Genomic DNA, 27,544 nt, shown 5'->3' on the forward strand with positions numbered 1-27,544 from the left:
TGTCATGTTGATAGAACATTTTCCATAATGCTGGGGGTTGGTCTATTGCAGGGATCATTAACTACAATCAGCCATGGGATGATTTTTATATTTCTCGAGCGGATGGTCATGGGGTCGGAACATACACTACCGTTCAAAGGTTTGGGGTCACCTTTTTATTACGGACTGCAATATCATCGAATAGTCCCCACGATATGCAACTGTTCAGGGAAGTCAGGAACCAATACACGCATTGTCAGGAAAGCAAAGTCTCTAACCAGAATAGAAAGAAGAGTGGGGGGCCCCGGTGCACAACTGAGCAAGAGGACAAGTACATTAGTGTCTAGTTTGAGAAACAGACACCTCACAAGTCCTCAACTGGCAGCTTCATTAAATAGTACCAAAACACTAGTCTCAACAGTGAAGAGGCAACTCCGGGATGCTGGCCTTCTAGGCAGAGTTCTTCTGTCCAGTGTCTGTGTTCTTTTGCCCATCTTAATATTTCTTAAATTTTTTATTGGCCAGTCTGAGATATGGCTTTTTCTTTGCAACTCTGCCTAGAAGTTCAGCATTCCGGAGTCTCCTCATTAACAATGTCTACACTGTATTTCTGATCAATTTGATGCTATTTTAAATGGACAAAAAATTGTGCTTTTCTTTAAAAAACAAGGACATTTCTAAGCGACCCCAAACTTTTGAACGGTAGTGTAATTACAAATAATTTGTAAACTGCAAATGAACTGCAAGAAGCACAAACAGATATATTGGAATATAACGTACTTTCAAACCTTGCTTATCACATGTCTCTATTATTCGTGGAAATAATTGGGAACAGATTTACCAAATTGAAGCTGATTTCTTGATATTCAGAAAACTTGGGATGCCAAAGAAAAGCACAGAATTTGTCCCGCAGGCTGCCAGTTGGGGAACCCTGGTCTAGTGGTAGTTCTGCTGCCCCCTGGATCACATGACAGTGAAGACAGCAGTTTGATCCCCTGTTCCACCACTCACTCTCCACTATATCCCTGTCATCTATTTAATCTGTTTTAATACGTCAATAAATCTTCAAAATACACTTAAAATATATATTTTAAGAAAGTTTCACTAAAATGTTTCTGTATAGAAAGTCAATTAACAAATTCATACCTCATCAGTTGTTGATCATCAATTGTTTAATTGACCTAAATGTACAAGCCAAACGGTGATCAACTAAATAACAGTCCATCCCAGTGCATTGTCCATCAATACAAGAAAATAGAAAACAGTTAAGCATTTGTTAAAAACAGATCTTTACACAATATGTATGCCATTTTATGGTAAAAATCTACCATGTGGTAGAACCACCACCTATTTTAGTTATTGAGCTGCATAGTCATGAACAGTTGTAATTTAGTAGACTGAGTTGACATTGCAGTCCGGTACAGAAGAGAGCAATGTGGAATACTTCACCACACAGCTGAAAGCAGTATAAAACAAGTGATCTCGCTAGTAAAACATTGAAAAAAGCATTCTATTAATATGGCAGATGTAGAGAGAAAACATTTTTTACTTCTCAGGTATGAAAAAATTAAGTGGTAGAATATTTGTTTTATTTTCAGGCCTGAAAAAGAGTGATTGTTAATTTATTATGCCCTCTTTGCCTTTTAGGCTAAACAACAAGTGGTCTTAAATGCATGGTGCCTAGAATATGGAAATATAATGGCTCAGTAGAACATTTATTTTCATTGCACCTGCACCAATAGAGCAAATATGTTTCACATTTACAGTGCACCACCCCACACACAAAAAAACTCTTAACATTTAATTCAGTTGAACTTAGAGAAAAACACTGACTGCTATAGTTCTCTGTATGACAGACATACAGACAAACATGGATCCTTGACTGATCCAGGGGTCGAATTACAGGTTGCTGGGCACCATAACATATTAGATATATTAACATGGGTGCCTCCATAAGCATTAAATATATACAGACCAAAAATAAACACAACATGCAACAGTTTCAAAGATTTTACTGAGTTACAGTTTATATAAGGACAGTAAGCAAATGAAATGAATGAATTGGGTCCTAATCTATGGATTTCACATGACTGGGAATACAGATATGCATCTGTTGGTCACAGATACCTTGGATCAGAAAACCAGTCAGTCTCTGGTTTCACCACCATTTGCCTCATGCAGCACGACACATCTCCTTCACATAGAGTTGATAAGGCTGTGGAATGTTGTCCCACTCCTCTTCAATGGCTGTGCAAAGTTGCTGGATATTGGCAGGAACTGGAACACACTGTCATACACATAGATCCAGAGCATTCCAAACATGCTCAATGGGTGACATGTCTGGTGAGTACGCAGGACATGAAAGAACTGGGAAATGTTCAACCTCCAGGAATTGTGTACAGATCCTTGCGACATGGGGCCGTGCATTATCATGATGAAACATGAGGTGATGGCGGCGGATGAATGGCGTGACAATGGGCCTCAGAATCTTGTCACGGTATCTCTGTGCATTCAAATTGCCATCGATAAAATGCAGTTGTGTTCGTTGTCTGTAGCTTATGCCTGCCCATACCATAACCCCACCATGGGGCTTTCTGTCCACAACGTTGACATCAGCAAACCGCTCTCTCACATAACGCCATACATGTGGTCTGTGGTTGTGAGGCCGGGTGGACATACTGCCAAATTCTCTCAAATGACTTGAGACTTATGGACATTAAATTCTCTGGCAACATCTCTGGTGGACATTCATGCAGTCAGCATTCCAATTTCATGCTCCCTCAAAACATGAGGCATCTGTTGCATTGTGTTGTGTGACAAATCTGTACATTTTGGAGTTGCCTTCTATCGTTCCCAGCACAAGGTACACCTGTATAATGATCATGCTGTTTAATTAGCTTCTTGATATGCCACACCTGTCAGGCAGATGGATTATCTTGGCAAAGGAGATATGCTCACTAACAGGGATGTAAACAAATTTGTGCACAGAATTTGAGAGAAATAAGCTTTTTGTGCATATGGACCATTTCTGAGATCATTTATTTCAGGTCATTAAACATGGGACCAACACTTTACATGTTGCATTTATATTTTGTTCAGTGTGTTAACTTTATTCAGACACTATTTTTAGTTTTGAACCCTGGGATGGGCATTTATTCCTGCAGTATATCAGTGTGTTTCAGGATGGACTTGTTCACATGGCGGTGCATTTCTTGGGAGAGCTTGTGTCTGCATTTGCCTTCTGTCTGATGCTTTCTGTTGAAAAAGAAAAAGGAAACTTCTTTGTTCATTCAAGTTGACCTACGGGCTACGGACCATTACTGGTGGAGATGATAAAAGATGGTCAAACCAGCATTTAATGTACTTATGGAATTAATAACCACAATATCAGTGGTGGAAAAAGTACTACATTGTCATTCTTGAGAAAAAGTAAATACTATACATCAAATTCCTTATATTAAGCTAACCAGACGATACAATTTTCTTGTTTTTTAAATTTACGGAGAGCCAGGGGCACACTCCAAAACTCAGCCATAATAGTGAGTTCGCCAGAAAAGTGGCAGTAGGGATGAAAACCTGTTATATTGGTAATTGATTTGGATTATATTGCTGTCCTACCTGAGCACTTGAAATGTGACCAGTGCTTTTGGGTGACAGGGAAATGTATGGGAGTAAAAAGTACATATTTGCTTTAGGACTGTTTTAGAATAAAAGGTAAAGTTGTCAACAATATAAATAATAAAGTAAAGTTCAGAACCTTTCAAAGTACAGAAATACAGCATCCTCTGATGCAAAACACAGCATCCTCTGATGCAAAACACAGCATCCTCTGATGCAAAACACAGCATCCTCTGATGCAAAACACAGCATCCTCTGATGCAAAACACAGCATCCTCTGATGCAAAACACAGCATCCTCTGATGCAAAACACAGCATCCTCTGATGCAAAACACAGCATCCTCTGATGCAAAACACAGCATCCTCTGATGCAAAACACAGCATCCTCTGATGCAAAACACAGCATCCTCTGATGCAAAACACAGCATCCTCTGATGCAAAACACAGCATCCTCTGATGCAAAACACAGCATCCTCTGATGCAAAACACAGCATCCTCTGATGCAAAACACAGCATCCTCTGATGCAAAACACAGCATCCTCTGATGCAAAACACAGCATCCTCTGATGCAAAACACAGCATCCTCTGATGCAAAACACAGCATCCTCTGATGCAAAACACAGCATCCTCTGATGCAAAACACAGCATCCTCTGATGCAAAACACAGCATCCTCTGATGCAAAACACAGCATCCTCTGATGCAAAACACAGCATCTTATGATGCAAAACACAGCATCTTATGATGCAAAACACAGCATCTTATGATGCAAAACACAGCATCCTCTGATGCAAAACACAGCATCCTCTGATGCAAAACACAGCATCTTATGATGCAAAATGCATCTTACCGGCTGTATTTCTCTACTTATATATCATGAAAACTTCATTGCTGACATGCAAAACATTTTTGGACTATATCAACAATGAGCTAATGAAACAAATACCAAAAGATTGAAGTACTACTTAAACTACTCTAAGTATTTTTACTTAGTTACTTTACACCACTACATAATATGCTCATAAAGCTTTTGGACAACTACCTCCCCCAGGCTAGACAGCAGTGTGGTCTAGAGGGAAGCTGGGCAGTGTTCAGTAGGCATGAAATGAGTGACAATGATTGGACAGTACAGTCCGATAAGAACATCCATTGTTGTTTTTTATTTTTAAAAATGCTATTCGCCCATTGTGCCCTGGTGCTCAGGTTCGAATACCTGATGGGTGTTGACTCCCGTCCCCCGGTCCATTGACTCACCAGCTAGGTCGGTCCTGGAGATCCCCGTCAGTCCCTCATACAAGCCTTTGATTGGGTTCTCCCCTGCGATGACTACTCCATGCAGCCAGATCAGCAACATACGGTGCCCATGCTCCTTGAAGCTCTTTGTACCTAACATATGTGAATGTCATAAGAGACTTATATAAAATAGATGGGCTACAATAAGGACAGTTCTGGGCTTGAGTGCCTTGCTCAAGGGCACAACGGCAGGATATGGTACCTGGGATCTGTCAATTAACCCTCTAGGTTGAACCAGCAACCCTCTGGCTACTGGTCAGCCTCTCTCACCTAAAGGCTACCTGTCCGCCCAGGCTGCTAACTCCTTATTCCTTAGGCTCTTTTGTGTTTACAGATCTGAAGGAATCATATGAATGTAAGCAATATGGCGGAAGCGCCCTTAACATCAGATAGAAAGCTAGATGGAAAAGTTTAATTTTCACTTAGACCTATGTGATTGCTTCAGATCTGAAAATTACAACGAGCTAGGCTCTGGGGGTTATTTCTAGACCAAGCCAATACTTCACCTGTCCACTGCTGCTCTATGGAGCGTATGTGGGCATCCGTGAAGCCCCAGTGTTGTGCGAGGCTCTTCCACTCCCCGCGGGACAGGTCTTTGGTGGCCAGCCTCCACGTGACAGAGCGCAGGTGCTGGGTCTCCACCTGGTGGTCCTGCTTAAAGCTCAGCTGCTTCCCCAGCCACGAATCATCATCGCTGATCACGTTGTCCTGGTACACAAATAAAGGTTGTGTGTTTGACTGCATTGCAGTTGAGCTGCGAAGCAGACTGATATTTGATTCTGAAATTCTAAAACACTCATTCCGGAATCGTGATGATCTGGTACAGCTGCGAAGACCTAAAGTAGTCGATCTCAACATGAACAAAGCAGAGCTGCAGGCGCGTTTAAATATGAACCTACCTTTTCCCACTTGTAAAACCGGTCTGCTTTGATGATCATGTCCACTAAGATGACATGGTTTCCTCTGGCTGCCACCTCCAGAGAAGTCTTCCCCTGCTGAGAGTACCAACACACAGCCACAACACTGGATTCAATATGACATACAGTACATCACCTGGGTCCTGTTCATGAGCACTAATTCTCCAGGGTCCTGTTCATGAGCACTAATTCACCTGGGTCCAGTTCATGAGCACTAATTCACCTGGGTCCAGTTCATGAGCACTAATTCACCTGGGTCCAGTTCATGAGCACTAATTCACCTGGGTCCAGTTCATGAGCACTAATTCACCTGGGTCCAGTTCATGAGCACTAATTCACCTGGGTCCAGTTCATGAGCACTAATTCACCTGGGTCCAGTTCATGAGCACTAATTCACCTGGGTCCAGTTCATGAGCACTAATTCACCTGGGTCCAGTTCATGAGCACTAATTCACCTGGGTCCAGTTCATGAGCACTAATTCACCTGGGTCCAGTTCATGAGCACCAATTCACCTGGGTCCAGTTCATGAGCACCAATTCACCTGGGTCCAGTTCATCAGCACCAATTTACCTGGGTCCAGTTCATCAGCACCAATTCACCTGGGTCCAGTTCATCAGCACCAATTCACCTGGGTCCAGTTCATCAGCACCAATTCACCTGGGTCCAGTTCATCAGCACCAATTCACCTGGGTCCAGTTCATCAGCACCAATTCACCTGGGTCCAGTTCATCAGCACCAATTCACCTGGGTCCAGTTCATCCGCACTAATTCACCTGGGTCCAGTTCATCCGCACTAATTCACCTGGGTCCAGTTCATCCGCACTAATTCACCTGGGTCCAGTTCATCCGCACTAATTCACCTGGGTCCAGTTCATCCGCACTAATTCACCTGGGTCCAGTTCATCAGCACTAATTCACCTGGGTCCAGTTCATCAGCACTAATTCACCTGGGTCCAGTTCATCAGCACTAATTCACCTGGGTCCAGTTCATCAGCACTAATTCACCTGGGTCCAGTTCATCAGCACTAATTCACCTGGGTCCAGTTCATCAGCACTAATTCGGTGCTGATGTATTATATGATATGAGTTATTTTAATACACAGCATTTCCAATGCAATTTTACCATCAAGGAAAATAAAGTTGAATTTTTATTGCAAGTGTGACTGTCAGTGAAACACGTTATCTGTATTGATACCATATCTTCAGTGATTGATACCCTCAATGAGTTGTCCAACCACATTGGAAATTAGATAACACATTTTTACCAACGCGTTATTAACAATCCATTACAACTCCCACATACAGGCGTTCTTGTTTGCTCCGCCATGTTTTATTGGATCACTTCACTTCTAAAGGTAAATAAAAAAACAAGATAAAAAATTACCCTTTAAAATTAGATTAAATCAAATACCTTATCCAGTAGTTTGAGGTTAACCCCAGCTATGAGGATCATCTCAGCGATGTCCTGTCTTCCATGCTCTGCTGCGATGTGCAGGGCTGTCTGGAGCCTCTGTAAGGAAGGAGGTAGAGAGGGAAGGGAGAAAGAACGAGAGAGTGAGACAGAAAAAGAGAGAGGGGAAAAAAAAGAGAGATGAATTAGGTCATTAGTGTTACAAGTGTTATGGCAGTATACTGTACAGAAGCCTTCTGTTCCATGGTCTTTACCTCAATGATAATGTAAACAACGTCAAACACAGATCACGCAACCTGATGACTCAGAATCGATACAGACACTTTAAGGTACACGATGCACCATTGGCCTAACAAATCATTGAATGCATTGCATAGAATGTTTCCATACAGTAAGGTGTTTACGTAACGCCCATAGAGAGTGGAAACATTACTCACATGGTCAGATATGTCCAGATCACATTCAGCGTCTATTAGCAACCGTACCACCTCGGTGTGATTGTGGAGCACGGCGATGTGAAGAGGGGATGTGTGTTGCTGTTCAAAACACAAGGTCAAATTAGATACACATTGATGGTTACCACATACAGATGCCACGTAAATAATAATAAATTATACTTGTAAAGCGCTTTTCATTATGCAAGAATAATCTCAAAGTGCATAAAATGAAATATACTAGGAAATACAGTAAAGACATTTAACAAGACATTTAAAAATATATAACAATATCATGAGAACAATAGGAGTCTAGGAACGAGGCTAGTCCAGCCGATAGAGATGAGTCTTAAGGCCTGCTTTAGGAACGAGGCTAGTCCAGCCGATACAGATGAGTCTTAAGGCCTGCTTTAGGAACGAGGCTAGTCCAGCCGATAGAGATGAGTCTTAAGGCCTGCTTTAGGAACGAGGCTAGTCCAGCCGATACAGATGAGTCTTAAGGCCTGCTTTAGGAACGAGGCTAGTCCAGCCGATAGAGATGAGTCTTAAGGCCTGCTTTAAATGCACCAACAGTCTGAGCAGCTTTGAGATTGTCATTGAGGGAGTTCCAGAGGTGTGGTACGTGGGAGGAACAAGGAGGTGTAATGAGTTCGCACTCAAAAAGACGTTGCATAAAGTTTACTTCATTATTCAATGTGTTTTATAATGGTCACTGCATCAGGGATAACTTACACAGACGGGTATTCAGTAAGAACCCATTACACCTCATTGTTTGTCTGAATTGGCGGGTTTTACATACCAGCCAAGCTTCTGGGGGAGTGCGATGGTTCTCTTTTGATTAGTGGTACATGGGAGGAAAAGGCCTGTTGTACTGTAGCTTGTGGTCTTGTTTCAGACACAAACTAAAACAAAGATCTATGGAGAGAACCTATTCTGCACTGAGGCACTGAAAAAAACACCTTTTTGTGTCTTGGGCGGATCCAGTGGTCTAAGCTGCTGCCTCCAGGACCCTACTGCTGCAGCATGGGTTTAAAACTAGCATGTCAGAACACCTGTTTATTGACTCTCTCTATCCAATACAACAAACATATGAGAGGAGTGGGACTGTCCTACTCCTTAAAAAATAAAATCACTTTTACTGAAAACATCAATATAGGACATGCACTGAATTATACAAACAAATGTGGCACCAATTCTCTGAGTAGGAAAAAGTTAGGAAAAAGAGAAAGTGGAGAAGACATGGTGCAGATGCTGAACCCTACTGGTGTATTCTGAGCTGTTTGGCTTAACTAAAAGACCTGGCTGTTCACTATTGTAATTTGAAAGAGGAGCTAACCAAGTTGCAATAAGTGCTACCAACTATTCCTACAGGGGAGCTAACCGATGCACAAACTAGTGTAGTATGTACAGTATGGTTAAAGGTTGGCTTGCATACTCACGCCATCCACCGTGTCTGTGTTGACGCCCGCCTCCAGTAGCAGACTGGTCTCCCTCTCAAAGCCGTGCTGGGCCACGTAGTGGAGGGCATTCATATTCTTCTGCACAGACAACACAGTGGGACAGGTCACAGTTCAGACTCACTAATGTACCTCTCAGTCTCACACATTAATTGGCACTTTGACATTATACATCTATCCAATTATCTATCTATCCAATTATCTATCCATCCATCTCAGATTCAGTCTTAAATGTAAGTGTGATAATCAGGTACTACTTTAAACTAATTACAATTGACTTAACAAAGTCTTTATAACCCCTTTCTAAGATATTTAGATGCTTTAGAAATCATGTATTATCATCCATGCCCGTCTCTGCAAGAGTTTTAACATCATTGTCTTGGAAGAGAAGGTCCCAGTCAGTGCATAGGAAGCACCCACTTCTAGGTGGTCCTCTGCCCATACGTTTACAGCTATATGAATATATAGATGAATGCTCTATAAAGCCTTTATGAGTTATAGTTAATTGAGAGTTGACCCTTACGTTTGTCAGCGCGTTGACATTACAGCAGGCCTGCAGCAGTAGTTTGACACATTCATAGTGACCTCCATCAGAGGACAGGTGCAGAGGTGTCAGTCCGTCCTGGAGAACCAAATATCACGTCACAACAGGCCTCCATCAGCTTTACATTCTATCAACAGAATAGGGAATAATCAACCATATAAAATAGAACAACAAGTAGCAGTAACCCTAATTATTATAGTAAAATAGAATTAGTTATTTCCTGGCAAAATAAAGGTTTAGAAGCAAAACATAAATTCATAGTAAACTTTTTTTCTCTCATCATTATCCATATAAAGTGAAGCAGGAACCACGACAGCTAAAAGGCATTGAATATAAAATATAGTTTCTGGGCTGCTTTTCACCCTACACCACACCTGACAGTGACAATATGTTCTTTACTCACTATGTTTCTCTCGTCAATGTCCACTCCTGTCTCAACTAACTTCTGCAGGACCTCGTTATGTCCATGCTTGGCTGCTAGATGGAGGGCCATGTGTTCATCCTATACAACATATATAAACACATCATGTTATATTTACATGGTAACATCTTAGTTACAAACACACACACGAAAAGTAATGTAAACGCCTTTTCCAAAGGTGTTTAAAGTTCATGTTTACTCTCTCGCTACTGTAACACTAGCCTAATCATGTATTAACCTATAGGTGTGTATGTGTCCACGTCTGAACCTACCTTATCCTTGAGGCCGTGAGTGCAGCCCATACCGATGAGGAACTCAACCACCTCTAGTTGTCCATGTTCTGCAGCCAGGTGAAACGCTGTCTTCCCAGACTGACAGTAAAACAGGGAGTGAGGGATTAACTAGAAGAAGACAGTAACAGTAATGACAACATCACAGTATGACCAAATGACACTAATGACAATATGACCAAATTACAGTATGAAAGTATTGACTGTATGGAATAACAGTGTCTTCTGTTCTGCCCCAAGCAGGGCTCGAACTAATAACCTCCTGCACAAACACACAAGCCAACCGTTTTAGCCAACAGAGCAAGGGACTAGTCTGTCACTCTGTAAGCGACAGTTGGCTGTTGGGGGTGGGGCTTGATGTCACTGATGTCCAGCCAACATGCGACAAGCAGGTTTGACATCCTAGTAAACACATCTAACATGGCACAGGATAAATAATAGGTAGCATAGTAAACCCTCAAGGTATCGGTTGTGCACAGAGGGTGGTGATACTGCATCAAATTCTTAAAGTAAACAAGATTTTTTTTCATTTTTCATTCATCAATTTCCCTTGTAAATCCTGTAACCAGGCAGGGTTGAGACTAAAGCACACACAGGGAGAGTATAAGGAAAGGAAAGCCCTAGGACAGTACTGGGAACGTACTGGGAAAGGAAAGCACTCCCAGGAAAATACAAGTTCAAGGAATTTGCTATGAAAAGTCTTTGAAAGAACTAGGAAAGTGCAGAAAGCGTGCTAGTGAAGAACCGGTAATGTGGTGTGGGGCAGTCACATTGTCCACCCTGTCCAGCAGTACATCCTCTACTAGGTCCTCCATGATGAACTCCAGCACTCTGCTATGACCCCGCTGGGCGGCACAGTGCAGCAGGCCCAGCCCATTCTGACAGAGAGACGGATACATAACATATTATAAGTCTTATTATAATACAAAAATGAATTGTAAGACAGAAATGACTGAAAGCCACCTCAAGTGGTGTGAGCTGGAAAACTTGCTGTCACGTTCACTGTCTTCAAACTCCCTGTCATAGATGAGCCAAGGCGCAACGCGCATGTAATTCCACATCTTTAATAAAGTGAAACCTTCACCAAAAAAACAGGTAAACAGAAACCGAACGTGACGCAACTGTGGCACAGACAGAAAATAAATAATTACCAACAACATTAGGTGGGAAAAAGGCTGCCTAAGTATGATTCCCAATCAGAGACAATGATAGACAGCTGCTTCTGATTGGGAACCACACTTGGCCAAAAACAAAGAAATAGAAAACATAGAATGCCCACCCAAATCACACCCTGACCTAACCAAATAGAGAAATAAAACGTCTCTAAGGGCAGGGCGTGACACTTCCCCCAAACCGAGTGAGATGGAGTACATTTGTCAATGGCCTATGCTCCTCATAGGAGCCAAAGGCTTAAGTCAAGTAAGTCAGTCAATTATCTTACAGAGCACTATATTTGCAAGCTTTAAAAGGCGTAGTATGCAGAAATTGCTCCGCCATTGCCTGGATGCTAAAATTCTAAAATGTTTGAATGTTATTTTTTAAATTAAACTCTTTATGACAATGTATCATTCTTTGAGGGTCTAATTACACCATAACACACTGGTCTGACACAACCCTGCAAAACACAGTATGCTGGCTTGCAAAGTGCTGTAATTTTTTGAGGAATCCAGCCAGAGTAAGGATATACAAAATTGACTGCTGGGGTAGAGAAGTTTGATTAATGAGACCTAAATCATCTAAACTGGAACCGCCATCTCAGTAACTGGTGCAATAAGTCCAACTACTAACAGATTGGGTTCAGAAAAATGTTGCATAAGATTAATCAACAATTCTGAGAACAAACCTGCAGGGAAATAGGAAAATGATTGGTTTTGAGCAAACATGAATTTGTAATTTTATTCAACAAGCTTGTTCAAATTTAGCTAACTTCGAGCAGTATTTGTTGAGTGAACAAACTTGAACACATCAGCTCAACTTCTTGTCCTTTTGAAGTCCACCCAACTCAGTTCCCCTGATTAAGCAATATGTTAAGTTGGCTTTGTGTGCATAGGTGTGAATACAAACAGCATATTGTTTGCCTGAATTACACAAGCTATGACTAGTTAAAATTAGACACAATTGTAGAATAGACAGAATTAAAACACTATAACATGAAGATAGTCGCATGATGTAGTTCTATCCGCGTTTTTACATCATTGGGGGTAGGATCCGTTCCATTGAATTTGGTCAACTCATATAATTAATTGAATAACTTACTTTGTTTTCACAGTTGAGCTTTGCGCCAGAGGCCACGAGGATCTGTAGGATCTTGAGGCGACCGAACCAGGCTGCAAGCAGCAGAGGATTCATACCAAACTGAGAAGGGACAGCATGTTGTAGAAATAGAATGAACACACACATTTTCTAAGTATCTGCTGTTGTTCACTTTACTCACCCTCTTCTGGACTCGCAGCCAATTTGATCTCCATGATTATGTAGCCTACATCTCTGCCTCATATATAATATATACAGTGCCTTCAGAAAGTTATTTTCCCCCCTTGACTTATTCCAAATGTTGTTTTAAAGCCTGATATTCAACATGGATGAAATTGTTGCTTTTTTCACCCATCTTAACACAATACCCCATAATGACAAAGTGAAAACATGTTTAGAAAATGTGGCTAATTTATTAATTAAATACAAAAATATCAAATTTACATAAGTGTTCACACCCATGAGTCAATACATGTTAGAATCACACCTGAGAACACATGGATTGTACAATATTTGCACACATTGTGTATAGACTCCCCCTTTGGTTTCTACTGTGTTATTGACTTGTTAATTGTTTACTCCATGTGTAACTCTTTGTTGTCTGCTCACACTGCTATGCTTTATCTTGGCCAGGTCGCAGTTGCAAATGAGAACTTGTTCTCAACTAGCCTACCTGGTTAAATAAAGGTGTTCTCAACTAGCCTACCTGGTTAAATAAAGGTGTTCTCAACTAGCCTACCTGGTTAAATAAAGGTGTTCTCAACTAGCCTACCTGGTTAAATAAAGGTGTTCTCAACTAGCCTACCTGGTTAAATAAAGGTGTTCTCAACTAGCCTACCTGGTTAAATAAAGGTGTTCTCAACTAGCCTACCTGGTTAAATAAAGGTGTTCTCAACTAGCCTACCTGGTTAAATAAAGGTGTTCTCAACTAGCCTACCTGGTTAAATAAAGGTGTTCTCAACTAGCCTACCTGGTTAAATAAAGGTGTTCTCAACTAGCCTACCTGGTTAAATAAAGGTGAAATAAAAAAAATAAAAATAAAGATTCTTCAAGCTCTGTCAAGTTGATTGTTGATCATTGCTAGACAGCCAGTTTCAAGTCTTTCCATAGATTTCCAAGCCGATTTAAGTCAAAGCTGTAACTACAGTTGGCCACTCAGGAACATTCAATGTTGTCTTGGTAAGCAACTCCAGTGTATATTTGGCCTTGTGTTTTAGGTTATTGTCCTGCTGAAAGGGGAATTTGTCTCTGTGTCAAGTGTGCTCCCTCTCCGGCCTCTAGGTCACCAGGCTGCTCGTTATGGCGCACACCTGTCACCATCGTTACGCGCACCTGCGTGTCATCAGACTCACCTGGACTCCATCACTTCCCTGATTACCTTCCCTATATATGTCCCTCCCTTTGGTTCCTTCCCTATATATGTCCCTCCCTTTGGTTCCTTCCCCAGGCGTCATTGTTTCTGTATTATGTCTGTGTTCTGTTAGTGTTTCTTGTTTTGTATTATGTTCCGTTTATTTATTAAAACACTCCCTGAACTTGCTTCCCGACTCTCAGCGCACATTGCTACACCCAGTGTCTGTTAGAAAGCAGATTTAGCCAGGTTCTTCTAGGATGTTGCCTGTGCTTAACTTCATTGTAAACTAACTAGTCCTTGCCTATGACAAGCATACAGTGCCTTGCAAAAGTATTCATCCCCCTTGGCATTTTTCCTATTTTGTTGTATTACAACCTGTAATTTAAATCAATTTTATTTGGATCTCATGTAATGGACATACACAAAATAGTCCAAATTGGGGAAGTGAAATTAAAAAAATAAAAATCAAATAAAAAACTGAAAAGTGGTGCGTGCATATGTATTCCCCCCCTTTTCTATGAAGCCCCTAAATAAGATCTAGTGCAACCAATTACCTTCAGAAGTCACATAACTAGTTAAATAAAGTCCACCTGTGTGCAATCTAAGTGTCACATGATCTGTCACGTGATCTCAGTATATATACACCTGCTCTGAAAGACCCCAGAGTCTGCAACTTCACTAAGCAAGGGGCACCACCACGCAAGCGGCACCATGAAGACCAAGGAGCTCTCCAAACAGGTCAGGGACAAAGTTGTGGAGAAGTATAGATCAGGGTTGGGTTATGAAACTTTGAACATCCCACGGAGCACCATTAAATCCATTATTAAAAAATGGAAAGAATATGGCACCACAACAAACATGTCAAGAGAGGGCCGCCCACCAAAACTCATGGACCAGGCAAGGAGGGCATTAATCAGAGGCAACAAAGAGAACAAAGATAACCCTGAAGGAGCTGCAAAGCTCCACAGCAGAGACTGGAGTATCTGTCCATAGGACCACTTTAAGCAGTACACTCCACAGAGCTGGGCTTTACAGAGGAGTGGCAAAAAAAGCCATTGCTTAAAGAACAAAAATAAGCAAACATGTTTGGTGTTCGCCAAAAGGCACGTGGGCGACTCCCCAAACATATGGAAGAAGGTACTCTGGTCAGATGAGACTAAAATGTAGCTGTTTGGCCATCAAGGAAAACGCTATATCTGGCGAAAAACCCAACACCTCTCATCACTCTGAGATACTAAACGATATCATAACCGCCATCGATAAAAGACAGTACTGTACAGCCGTCTTCATCGACCTGGCCAAGGCTTTCGACTCTGTCACTCACCGTATTCTTATCGGTAGACTCAACAGCCTTGGTTTCTCAAATGACTGCTTCACCTGGTTCACCAACTACTTCTCAGATAGAATTCAGTGTGTCAAATCGGAGGGCCTGTTGTTCAGACCTCTGGCAGTCTCTATGGGGGTACCACAGGGTTCAATTCTCGGGCCGACTCTTTTCTCTGTATATATCAATGATGTCGCTCTTGCTGCGGGTGATTCCTTGATCCACCTCTACGCAGACGACACCATTCTGTATACTTCTAGCCCTTCTTTGGAAGGGTTAACAAACCTCCAAACGAGCTTCAGTGCCATAACACTCCTTCTGTGGAATCCAACTGCTCTTAAACGCTAGTAAAGCTAAATACATGCTCTTCAACCGATCGCTGCTGGCACCCGCTCGACCGACTTGCGTCATTACTCTGGACGGTTCTGACTTAGAATATGTGAACAACTACAAATACCTAGGTGTATGGCTAGACTGTAAACTCTCCTTCCAGACTCATATTAAGCATCTCCAATCCTAAATTAAATCTAGAATCTATTTCACAACAAAGCCTCCTTCACTCACGCTGCCAAACATACCCTCGTAAAACTGACTATCCTACCGATTCTCGACTTCAAATCAAATCAAATCAAATTTATTTGTCACATACACATGGTTAGCAGATGTTAATGCGAGTGTAGCGAAATGCTTGTGCTTCTAGTTCTGACAATGCAGTAATAACGAACAAGTGATCTAACTAACAATTCCAAAAAAAACTACTGTCTTATACACAGTGTAAGGGGATAGAGAATATGTACATAAAGATATATGAATGAGTGATGGTACAGAGCAGCATAGGCAAGATACAGTAGATGATATCGAGTACAGTATATACATATGAGATGAGTATGTAAACCAAGTGGCATAGTTAAAGTGGCTAGTGATACATGTATTACATAAGGATGCAGTCGATGATATAGAGTACAGTATCTACGTATGCATATGAGATGAATAATGTAGGGTAAGTAACATTATATAAGGTAGCATTGTTTAAAGTGGCTAGTGATATATTTACATCATTTCCCATCAATTCCCATGATTAAAGTGGCTGGAGTAGAGTCAGTGGCATTGACAGTGTGTTGGCAGTAGCCACTCAATGTTAGTGGTGGCTGTTTAACAGTCTGATGGCCTTGAGATAGAAGCTGTTTTTCAGTCTCTCGGTCCCAGCTTTGATGCACCTGTACTGATCTCGCCTTCTGGATGACAGCGGGGTGAACAGGCAGTGGCTCGGGTGGTTGATGTCCTTGATGATCTTTATGACTCTTTATGACTTCGGCGATGTCATCTACAAAATAGCCTCCAACACTATACTCGGCAAACTGGATGCAGTCTATCACCGTGCCATCCGTTTTGTCACCAAGCCCCATATACCACCCATCACTGCGTCCTGTATGCTCTCATCGGCTGGCCCTCGCTACATATTCGGCTTACCCACTGGCTCCAGATCATCTATAAGTCTTTGCTAGGTAAAGCTCTGCCTCATCTCAGCTCACTGGTCACCATAACACCCACCCTTAGCACACGCTCCAGCAGGTGTATCTCACTGGTCATCCCCAAAGCCAACAACTCGTTTGGCCGCCTTCCCTTCCAGTTCTCTGCTGCCAATGACTGGAACGAATTGCAAAAATAGCTGAAGTTGGAGACTTATGTCTCCCTCAATAATTTTAAGCATCAGCTATCTGAGCAGCTTACCAATCTCTGCAGCTGTACACAGCCCATCTGTAATAGCCAATCCAACTACCTACCTCTTTTGCACACCAGTATTTCTACTTGCACATCATCATCTGCACATCTATCACTCCAGTGTTAATTTGCTAAATTGTAATTACTTCACTACTATGGCCTATTTATTGCCTTAACTCCTTACTCCATTTGCACACACTGTGTATATATATATTTTCTATTGTGTTATTGATTGTACTTTTGTTTATCCCATGTGTAACTCTTATTTTTTGTCGTACTGCTTTGCTTTATCTTGGCCATGTGTGGGGTATTATTGCACCATGCAATTGATTATGTGACTTCTTCAGCACATTTTTACTCCTGAATTTATTTAGGCTTGGCGGTTGAATACTTATTGACTCAAGACATTTCAGCTTTTATTTTTTAAAATTAATTTGTAAACAATTCTAAAAACATAATTACACTTTGACATTATGAGGTATTGTGTGTAAGCCAGTGACACAAAATCTCAATTGAATACATTTTAAATTCAGGCCGTAACACAACAAAATTTGGAAAGTGGTGTGAATACCTTTTGAATGTAATGTATACAGTGCATTCGGAAAGTATTCAGACCACCTGACTTTTTCCAAATGTTGTTATGTTACAGCCTTATTCTAAAATGGATTAAATACTTTTTCCCTCATCAATCTACACACAATATCCCATAATGACAAAGAAAAAAATGGGTTTTAGAATTGTTTTCAAGCTATGGGACTCGATATTGGTGCATCCTGTTTCCATACAACTTGATTGGAGTCCACCTGTGGTAAATTCAACTTATTGGGCATGATTTGGAAAGGCACACACCTGTCTATGTAAGGTCCCACAGTTGACAGTGCATGTCAGAGAAAAAAATCAAGCCATGAGGTCAAAGGAATTTTCCATAGCGCTCCGAGACAGGATTGTGTCGAGGCACAGATCTGGGTAAGGGCACACTAAAAATATTCTGCAGCATTGAAGGTCCCCAACAACACGGTGGCCTCCATCATTCTTAAATGGAAGAAGTTTGGAACCACCAAGACTCTTCCTAGAGCTGGCCACCCAGCCAAACTGAGCAATCGGGGGAGAAGGGCCTTGGTCAGGGAGGTGACCAAGAACCCAATGGTCACTCTGACAGAGCTTCAGAGTTGCTCTGTAGAGATGGGAGAACCTTCCAGAAGGACATCTCTGCAGCACTCCAACAATCTGGCCTTTACGGTAGAGTGGCCAGACGGAAGCCACTCCTCAATAGAAGGCACAAGACCGTTAATTTAGAGTTTGCAGAAGACAGTTAGCTTAGAGTTTGCAAAAAGGCACCTACGGGACTCTCAGACAATGAGAAACAAGACTCTCTGGTCTGATGAAAACAAGATTGAACTCTTTGACCTGAATGCCAAGCATCATGTTTGGAGGAATCCTGGCACCATCCCTACGGTGAAGCATGGTGGTGGCAGCATCATGCTGTGGGGATGTTTTCAGGCAGGGACTGGGAGACTAGTCAGGATCAAGAGAAAGAATAACGGAGCAAAGTACAAAGAGATCCTTGATGGAAAACCTGCTCTAGAGCGCTCAGGACCTCAGACTGGGGTGAAGGTTCACCTTCCAACAGCTCATCGACCCCAAGCACAGTCAAGACAATGCAGGAGTGGCTTCGGGCAAATCTCTGAATGTCCTTGGGTGGCCAAGCCAGAGCCCGGGCTTGAACCTAATCTAACATATCTGGAGAGACCTGAAAATAGCTGTGCAGCGACGCTCCCCCTCCAACCTGACAGATCTTGAGAGGATCTGCAGAGAAAAATGGGAGAAACTCCCCAAATATAGGTGTGCCAAGCTTGTAGCGTCCTACCCAAGAAGTCTCGAGGCTGTAATCGCTGCCAAAGACGCTCCAAAAAAGTACTGAGTAAAAGGTCTGAATGCTTATGTAAATGTGATATTTCAGTTTATTTCAGAATTTATAGAAACCTGTTTAGTCCTTGTTATTACAGGCTATTTTGTGTGGATTGAAAAGGAATTAAAACAGTTTCGTCCATTTTAGAATAAGGCAGTAACGTAACAAAATGTTTAAAAAGTCAATATGTCTGAATATTTTGTAGGTTAATTTAGAATGTAGGCTACAACCTTATGTCTGTTGTAATTAAGAATATTGCAGTAGCACAAGCAGGACACAGTCAACACATTGCAGTGGCAAAACACATTAAATCACCATTTAGACTGCCTGTCTGTGTCTTACTTGTGTTTGATGAAATATTCATCATCACAGTCATTATAATGCCAGTGTCCTGAGACAAAGGGTGTTTACTGTGTGTGTGTGCGCACATACGTGTGTGTGTGTGTGTGTGCGCGCATACGTGTGTGTGTGTGCATACATGTGTGTGTGTGCAGGTGTGTGTGCGAGCATGCACTTTTGTGTGTGCCTGTGCAGAGAACCAGACAAGAAAAACTGAGTAAGGTCATTTCTACGACCCCCCACATCTACGCTGATGAATATGAAGGTGTCTCTAACTGTTTCCTCATTATACACCCAAATGAACTGCATTACAGAGACAGAGTTGTCTCAAGGGCTCATAAACAAAGGTGGGATGTTATGAGCAATTTTACGCACAGTTCATTAGAAAATGCAGATCATGGCTGAGTAACTGCAATAAACTTTGTGAGGCCATAGCCCACAATAAAATACTGTCTGTATGAGTGTGTGGTTGTGAGTGTGAGTGTAAACATGAGTGTGAGTGTAAGCGTGAGTGAGTGTGTGTGTACCTACACTGTCCTCCACATCCACCTCATTATTATGGTCTAGTAACAGACGTAGAGCCTGCTCGTTCCCAGCCCCTGCCGCCCAGTGCAGCGCTGTACGGCCTTTCTGTGGAGAGCGAGAGGAGGAAGAGAGAGAAAACATAATGAGAATGGTGAGAGAGGAGGAGCGAGAGAAACACAATAGAGAGGAGAAACAACACGATAGAGAGGAGAGAGAGAGAGAAAACCCGATAGAGAGGAGAGAGAAACAACACGATAGAGAGGAGAGAGTAACAACACGATAGAGAGGAGAGAGAAAACACGAGAGAGGAGAGAGAAACAACACGTTAGAGAGGAGAGAGAAACAACACGATAGAGAGGAGAGAGAAACAACACGATAGAGAGGAGAGAGAAACAACACGATAGAGAGGAGAGAGAAACAACACGATAGAGAGGAGAGAGAAACAACACGATAGAGAGGAGAGAGTAACAACACGATAGAGAGGAGAGAGAAACAACACGATAGAGAGGAGAGAGAAACAACACGATAGAGAGGAGAGAGAAGCAACACGATAGAGAGGAGAGAGAAACAACACGATAGAGAGGAGAGAGAAGCAACACGATAGAGAGGAGAGAGAAACAACACGATAGAGAGGAGAGAGTAACAACACGATAGAGAGGAGAGAGAAACAACACGATAGAGAGGAGAGAGAAACAACACGATAGAGAGGAGAGAGAAACAACACGATAGAGAGGAGAGAGTAACAACACGATAGAGAGGAGAGAGAAACAACACGATAGAGAGGAGAGAGAAGCAACACGATAGAGAGGAGAGAGAAACAACACGATAGAGAGGAGAGAGAAGCAACACGATAGAGAGGAGAGAGAAACAACACGATAGAGAGGAGAGAGTAACAACACGATAGAGAGGAGAGAGAAAACACGATGAGCATGCCGATAAAGAAGCTTGAGGTAGACAGAAGCTCTCTCCCTTTCCACTGGAACAGATACAGTAACAGCTCTGAAAGGTTATGTAAAGTCTAGGTTAAGATACTTCCACTATATAACCACATAGACAGCTTCATACTTTCATGATCCCTGCAGGGTAATTCAGTTCATCACAACACAGAGAAGAAAACATAAGTTGCATGCTATATTTTACTGCAAAAAAAACCAAAACACTTTTATTATGCAACTTATTTGCAAGAACATTGAGTGAGAAACAGTTAACGACCTAGCGGTGAAACCTTGGGCCATGCTAGCCAAGAGAAACAAGTCGGAGGGTGTTATTTCACCACAGTGAGGTGAAATCCGGGTCATATCCTTTTCCCGGGACAACAAGACGCTGGTTTCCTTTTCTTCAAAGCACAAACTGCAGGAACAAAACAACAGCTGCTAAAGCGTTGGCAGTGGCAGTGTGGCACTGACTGACTGGCATCGACTCTGTCAGATCAAATCCTTCCTGGGTATTTGCACTGTGGTTTACTAATGGGAATCAGTACAGCTTAGTAGAAGTTCTTGTGAACTCACTTTCAGTCAGGTTTCAACACGACAATAGTCATTATCATGAAAAACATGTGTAAGTGTGTAAGTGTGTGTATCTGCCAACGACTGCGACTGTGTGTGTATGCTCTCCAATCCCGTACATGCACTCACTTTGTTTTTGGCCTTGATGTCCACTCCTTTCTTCATCAGCTCCCGCATTTTGTCCGTGTCGTTCCTCTTTGCTGCATCGTGGAATTCCTTCTCTGACCGGATCACTGTGAACAGACACGGGCCATGGAAAGGAGGATGGGAGAAACAAGCATGAGGCTCTATCTCTGTTCACAAGGAGGGGGCAGGTAGCCTAGTGGTTAGAGCGTTGGGCCAGTAACCGAAAGGTTGCGAGATCAAATACCTGAGGTGACAAGGTAAATATCTGTCATTCTGTCCCTGAGCAAGGTAGTTAACATACTGATCCCAGGCCGCCATTGTAAATCTTATCTCTTAAATATCTATCCAATGGATTTTGTGATGTATGGCTCACTGCCTCAGCCATGGATTGATCTGTCAAATGTATTTATTTGCCTTCATGTTGATGCCTGTCTTTTTTCTTACCCCTTTTCTTCCCCTTGCGTCCTCTAAACCTCAGAGTCACACGTTCTCCAAATCAACCGCACTTCTTAACACCCACACGCTTAACCCGGAAGCCAGCCGCACCAATGTGTCAGAGGAAACACCGTTCAACTGACGACCGAGGTCAGCCTGCAGGAGTCGCTAGAGTGCGATGAGCCAAGTAAAGCCCCCCCCCCCCACAGCCAAAACCCTATTATGAAAAAAGCTATTATGGCTAGTGCAGACAGGCAACTAAACATAGACTAAGAACCCACAAACTACCCAAGGAATATGGCTCCCTAAATATGGTCCCCAATCAGAGACAACGATAAACAGCTGCCTCTGATTGAGAACCAATCTAGGCAACCATAGACATATAAACACCTAGACTTACAAAAACCCCTAGACATACAAAACCCCCTAGACAATACAAAAACTAAACAAACCACTCTCGTCACACCCTGACCTAACCAAAATAATAAAGAAAACAAAGATAACTAAGGTCAGGGCGTGACTGTACCCCCCCAAAAGGTGCGGACTCCCGGCCGCAAACCTAAACCTATATGTGAGGGTCTGGGTGGGCATCTAACTTTGGTGGCGGCTCTGGTTCTGGACGCCGCTCTCCCTTCTTTACACTGATCCCTCCGCCCTTGTAGCACTGACCCGTGGATCATCGCTGGAGGCTCTGGACTGCGGATCCTCGCCGTAGGCCCCAGGCTGGGGACCCTCGCTGCGTGGATCATCGCCGGAGGTTCTGGACTGGGGACCGTCGCTGGAAACCCCGGACTGGGGACCGTCGCTGGAGGCCCCGGACTGGGGACCGTCGCTGGAGGCTCCGGCCTGGGGACCGTCGCTGGAGGCTTCCGGCCTGGGGACCGTCGCTGGAGGCTCCGGCCTGGGGACCGTCGCTGGAGGTTCCGGACTGGGGACCGTCGCTGGAGGTTCCGGACTGTGGCCCGTCGTTCGATGCTCCGGACTGTGGCCCGTCGTTCGATGCCCCGGACTGGGGACCGTCGCTGGAGGCTCCGGACTGGGGACCGTCGCTGTAGGCTCCGGACTAGGGACCGTCGCTGGAGGTTCCGGACTGGGGACCGTCGCTGGAGGTTCCGGACTGGGGCCCGTCGTTCGATGCTCCGGACTGTGGCCCGTCGTCCGATGCTCCGGACTGGGTACTGTCGCCGGACGCTCCGGACTGGGTACTGTCGCCGGACGCTCTGGACTGGGTACTGTCGTCGGACGCTCTGGACTGCCAAGGCGCACTGTAGGCCTGGTGCGTGGTGCCGGCACTGGTGGTACCGGGCTGGTGACACGCACCTCAGGGCGAGTGCGGGGAGGAGGAACTGGAGGTCTGGAGTGTAGAGCTGACAACCCATCCTGGCTGGATGTTTATTTTCAGCCTGAAAATGCAGGGCGTGGCACAGGGCGCTGGCACAGGGTGCTGGCACAGGGCGCTGGCACAGGGCGCACTGGTCTGTGCAGACTCACCAGAGACATAGTGCGCAGAGCCGGCACAGGATATCCTGGTCCAAGGAGGTATACTGGAGACCAGGAGCGCTGTGCCGGCACCTTCCTTCCTGGCTGGATGCCCATTCTAGCCCGGCCAATGCGAGGAGCTGGAATAGAGCGCACAGGGCTATGAACGTGAAATGGAGACACCGTGCGCATCTCTGCATAACACGGTACGTGACCAGTCTCATGCTCCCCACAGTAAGCACGAGGAGTTGGCTCAGGTCTCCAACCTGACTTAAGCAATCTCCTCGTGTGCCCCACCCAATAAAATCTTGGGGCTGCCTCTCGGGCTTCCGTGCTAGCCGTGTCCCCTCGTATCGTCGTCGTTCCTCCTGTGCTATCTCCACCTGCTTCCATGGCAGAGTCTTGTCCCCAGCCATTACTTCCTCCCAGGACCATGTCTTCCACTCCTCTTTCTCCCGGGTCCAGGATGTCCCCTCCTCTTTAGCACGCTGCTTGGTCCTTTTTTGGTGGGTTCTTCTGTCACACTCGTTGTATGGTGGAGACCAAGGCACAGCGTGGTAAGCGTACACACTTATTTTAATGGAAGAACAAACACTGAACAAAACAACAAAAACTAACCGTGAAGCTAATATGGCTAGTGCAGACAGGCAACTAAACATAGACTAAGAACCCACAAACTACCCAAGGAATATGGCTACCTAAATATGGTCCCCAATCAGAGACAACGATAAACAGCTGCCTCTGATTGAGAACCAATCTAGGTAACCACAGACATATAAACACCTAGACTTACAAAAAACCCTAGACATACAAAAACCCCTAGACAATACAAAAACTAAACAAACCACTCTCGTCACACCCTGACCTAACCAAAATAATAAAGAAAACAAAGATAACTAAGGTCAGGGCGTGACAGCACCACTCGGGAGGCCTGATGTCTGTCTTTCTATAGACTGTGGTAATGCTGTAGGGCCAGCAGATTGAATTCCAATCATAGGCTGAATTCCAAATTGAACCCTATTCTCTACGTAGTGCACTACCTTTGACCAGGGCCTATAAGTAATGCACTATACGGGTGACATTTGAGAAGCAGCCATAGCCTGGATGAATGAACGGCCATCAGCAGGTCCCTAAGGCCCTGTTCTCACTCAGGTTGGCAACTGATGTAGCCTGAAACACATTTGACACAGTGGTTGTGATACAGATGATATTTATTTTGTGATACAACGGACAGTTTGTCTACACAAAAACGTTCACACAACCATTGTGCCATCATTTTTTAGGGCGCAGAAAAGACTCTCTGTTGTTGCATCCGCGTTGTGCCCGATGGGTTGTCCATCACTGGTACAACTGCAGTATGTATGTGCCTATAAGAGCCATAGCTGCCTGTCATTTCACCTCCCAGGAACTTTTTAACGGTTAAATCAACATTGGGGAAAACCTCAATGTAGAACTCTCACTACATTCCCACTTTGCGTACACAACATACTGGATATGGCAAACATGTGAGGGCGACTGAACTGTTTCTATATTGATAACTATGATTTGGTCTGTGTAGTCTTCCTACTGTATTCATGAAGTGTCTTAGTGCTGATCTAGAATCAGTTTAGTCCTTTAATCACAATTAATATTATTATATGGAAAGGGGGGAACTGGTCCTAGATCAGAACTCTTACTCTGAGACTCTTTATGACTACAGACGCCGGTTTCTCTTATGAGACAACATTGACAGACTGGTTGAGACTGACCTAGATCGGTCTATCCCGGAGGTTATATGCTTGTACTATGCACAACATTGCCAGGCCTACATCAAACGGTACATTGAGCATTACAAGTCAGAAAACTAGTGCAACCAGTGGAGGCTGCTGAGGAGAGGACGGCTCATAAAAATGGCTGAAACGGAGTAAATGGAACGGCACTAAACACATGGAAACAATGTGTTGGATGTATTTGGTACCATTCCACCCATTCTGCTCCAGCCATTACCACGAGTCTGTCCTCCCCAATTAATGTTCCACCAACATATTAAAAGTGCAATGATAAACTAGCGCTAAAACAACAGCTAAACACCTCACCACTAGACCAGGGTTCCCAAACTAGGTCCTGCTAATATTCTATAAATGGTGCAGGAGCTCAAGCAGTAGAACATTTGAGGTGCTGGTATTCAGCTCCAGCGATCTGATGCCCAAGTCAAGCACTACTACAATATAATATTTCAGAAGTAATGCAAATCAAAAGGCTATGGTTTCATCCTATAAGGAGGAACCATATGAGCCCTGTCATGCATCCCGACAACCATCACATTGCAATATAACATAGCCTAGTATTTGAACTGGCTTCAGTTCATGGTAGCTCTTATCAATGAATCAATTATTCTGACTGAATCTGTTCTGATACAGTGTCCGCGCGTGCAATAACCCGATAAAGGCAGGCTGCCTAGACTAGTACAGTATATAGGCCAGATGAGCAGAGTAGGCATCACAAAAACCAATACATACAGCTATTCCGTTAGTAATGAGAGAATTATAAATTCTTACAGATATCATCCTCTGAAACCAGATCGTCTTCCATTCTGTCAGTGATTCCAAAACGGCACCGATTCAGTTGATTTCATTTTTTTGTCGTAATCCGCGATCTGATTCCCATCAAATAGTCTATTATCTGGATCCAGCGATTCTACTATGCAGTCCAAGTGCCGCACACATCCGGGTGTTGAGTGTTGAGCGCAGAGGGACCAGCCCACATTCATTGCCTATCATTTAGATATGAGAGAGAACAACTGGAACGATCTATCGTCTCAGATCGCAATAATATTTAGCCTGTAATGCTGCGCATAGATGTAAACTAGGTTTTCTGCCTCACATAAAGCCTTATAATATTGTATTATGGCGCCTAATGTGTGTAGCCTAATAACTATATTTTTGGTGTTTTAAACCAGCTTGGTTGTTATTTATTACGCAGTATATGTTCTTATAGTTAGTATATGTTCTTATAGTCATTATAGTTCATGATCTATAAAACATCATACAGACTTTAATAACCACTTATGAGTGGTTATGGACGCTTATAGTCAGTGTCTTAACACATAAAGTATGTTATGATAAAGCATTATAGGTAGGTACTTCATAGAAGGTTTAACCGAATATAATTGAATTGAGAAAAAATGTTGAAACCCTGGACTGTTTGCTCATAGCTGACACAATCACATTTCTTGGGAAATCTACTCTCTCATCTTATGGCAAACACATCTCCGCCTTCTGTATCCATGGGGCGAGAGAGAGAGAACAGTCAATAAGAAACCCCAGACTGTTTGCTCATAGCTGACAATACTGAAACTAAAGGAACATCTTTGCCAGTCATCATGTATTCCACAAGAGGGAGACATCTCTAAGCAATTCCTTACGATGTAGGTATCTGCAGTTTGAAGTAGCCAGTATGTATCTCTTATCACACTATACTTGCATTCTCATGTTTCTTTAACTCCCATCGTATTCATCTGTTGTTGGTTATGGTGATATTATTTATCAAAGTGCAACTGCTACTACTCTTAAACCTTTGGATGCCATCTACCATAGTGCCCTTCGTTTCATTACAGGTGACAGTTTTGATACTCATCACTGCATCCTGTATCATCTCATCTAACTTTTGTGTTGAAGTATAGACACCTGATTTGTGATGTTTTATGTGTGCTTCCCATGACTGTGTTTTTGTATTATAATGTTTATATACAGTACCAGTCAAACGTTTGGACACAGCTACTCATTCCAGGGTTTTTTCTTTCTTTTTTTGTATTTTCTACATTGTAGAATAATAGTAAAGACATCTAAACTATGAAATAACACATATGGAATAATTTAGTAACCAAACAAGTATTAAACAAATCAAAATATATTTTACATTTGATTCTTCAAAGTAGGGACCCTTTGCCTTGATGACAGCTTTGCACACTCTTGGCATTCTCTCAACCAGCTTCATGAGGTAGTCATCTGGAATGCATTTGAATTAACAGGTGTGCCTTGTCAAAAGTTAATTTGTGGAATTTCTTTCCTTCTTAATGCGTTTGAGCCAATAAGTTGTGTTGTGACAAGGTAGGGTTGGTAAAGAGAAGATGACCCTATTTGGTAAAAAACCAAGTCCATATTATGGCAAGAACAGCTCAAATAAGCAAAGAGAAATGACATTCCATCATTACTTTAAGACATGAAGGTTA

The 27,544-nt window shown here is 43.0% G+C and overlaps 1 protein-coding gene across 2 annotated transcripts; it reads right to left on the reverse strand.

Annotated features, from left to right (window-relative positions):
• Nucleotides 1-1,129: 1,129 nt before the first annotated feature.
• LOC109879679 (ankyrin repeat and death domain-containing protein 1A-like) lies at nucleotides 1,130-26,061 on the reverse strand. 2 transcript variants are annotated; one of them, XM_031812884.1, is made up of 15 exons: nucleotides 25,872-26,061; nucleotides 21,424-21,527; nucleotides 19,796-19,894; nucleotides 12,620-12,718; nucleotides 11,134-11,241; nucleotides 10,346-10,474; nucleotides 10,056-10,154; nucleotides 9,632-9,730; nucleotides 9,091-9,189; nucleotides 7,655-7,753; nucleotides 7,218-7,316; nucleotides 5,788-5,883; nucleotides 5,395-5,596; nucleotides 4,850-4,981; nucleotides 1,130-3,234 (listed from the first exon to the last, which is right to left on the reverse strand). In XM_031812884.1, the coding sequence occupies exons 1-15, from the start codon at nucleotides 25,903-25,905 to the stop codon at nucleotides 3,173-3,175; spliced, it is 1,560 nt and encodes a 519-aa protein (XP_031668744.1). In that variant the 5' UTR covers nucleotides 25,906-26,061; the 3' UTR covers nucleotides 1,130-3,172. The 2 variants fall into 2 exon arrangements, with proteins under 2 accessions (XP_031668744.1, XP_031668745.1); XM_031812885.1 differs by having other exon boundaries at nucleotides 10,346-10,444; nucleotides 25,872-26,058.
• Nucleotides 26,062-27,544: the final 1,483 nt, after the last annotated feature.

This window comes from Oncorhynchus kisutch, unplaced genomic scaffold (assembly GCF_002021735.2).
Source record: "Oncorhynchus kisutch isolate 150728-3 unplaced genomic scaffold, Okis_V2 Okis03b-Okis08b_hom, whole genome shotgun sequence".
In the NCBI taxonomy this organism is placed as follows: Eukaryota; Metazoa; Chordata; class Actinopteri; order Salmoniformes; family Salmonidae; genus Oncorhynchus; species Oncorhynchus kisutch.

Bases quoted from the DNA above. Each gene is read 5' to 3' on its own strand.
- LOC109879679 (XM_031812884.1), bottom strand. From the start codon at position 25,905: ATGGAAGACGATCTGGTTTCAGAGGATGATATCT. The intron at 19,895-21,423 runs GTGAGTGCATGT...CGCTCTCCACAG, and splicing joins ACATCAAGGCCAAAAACAAA to AAAGGCCGTACAGCGCTGCA. The intron at 9,731-10,055 runs GTGAGTAAAGAA...TTGGTTCTCCAG, and splicing joins ACATTGACGAGAGAAACATA to GACGGACTGACACCTCTGCA.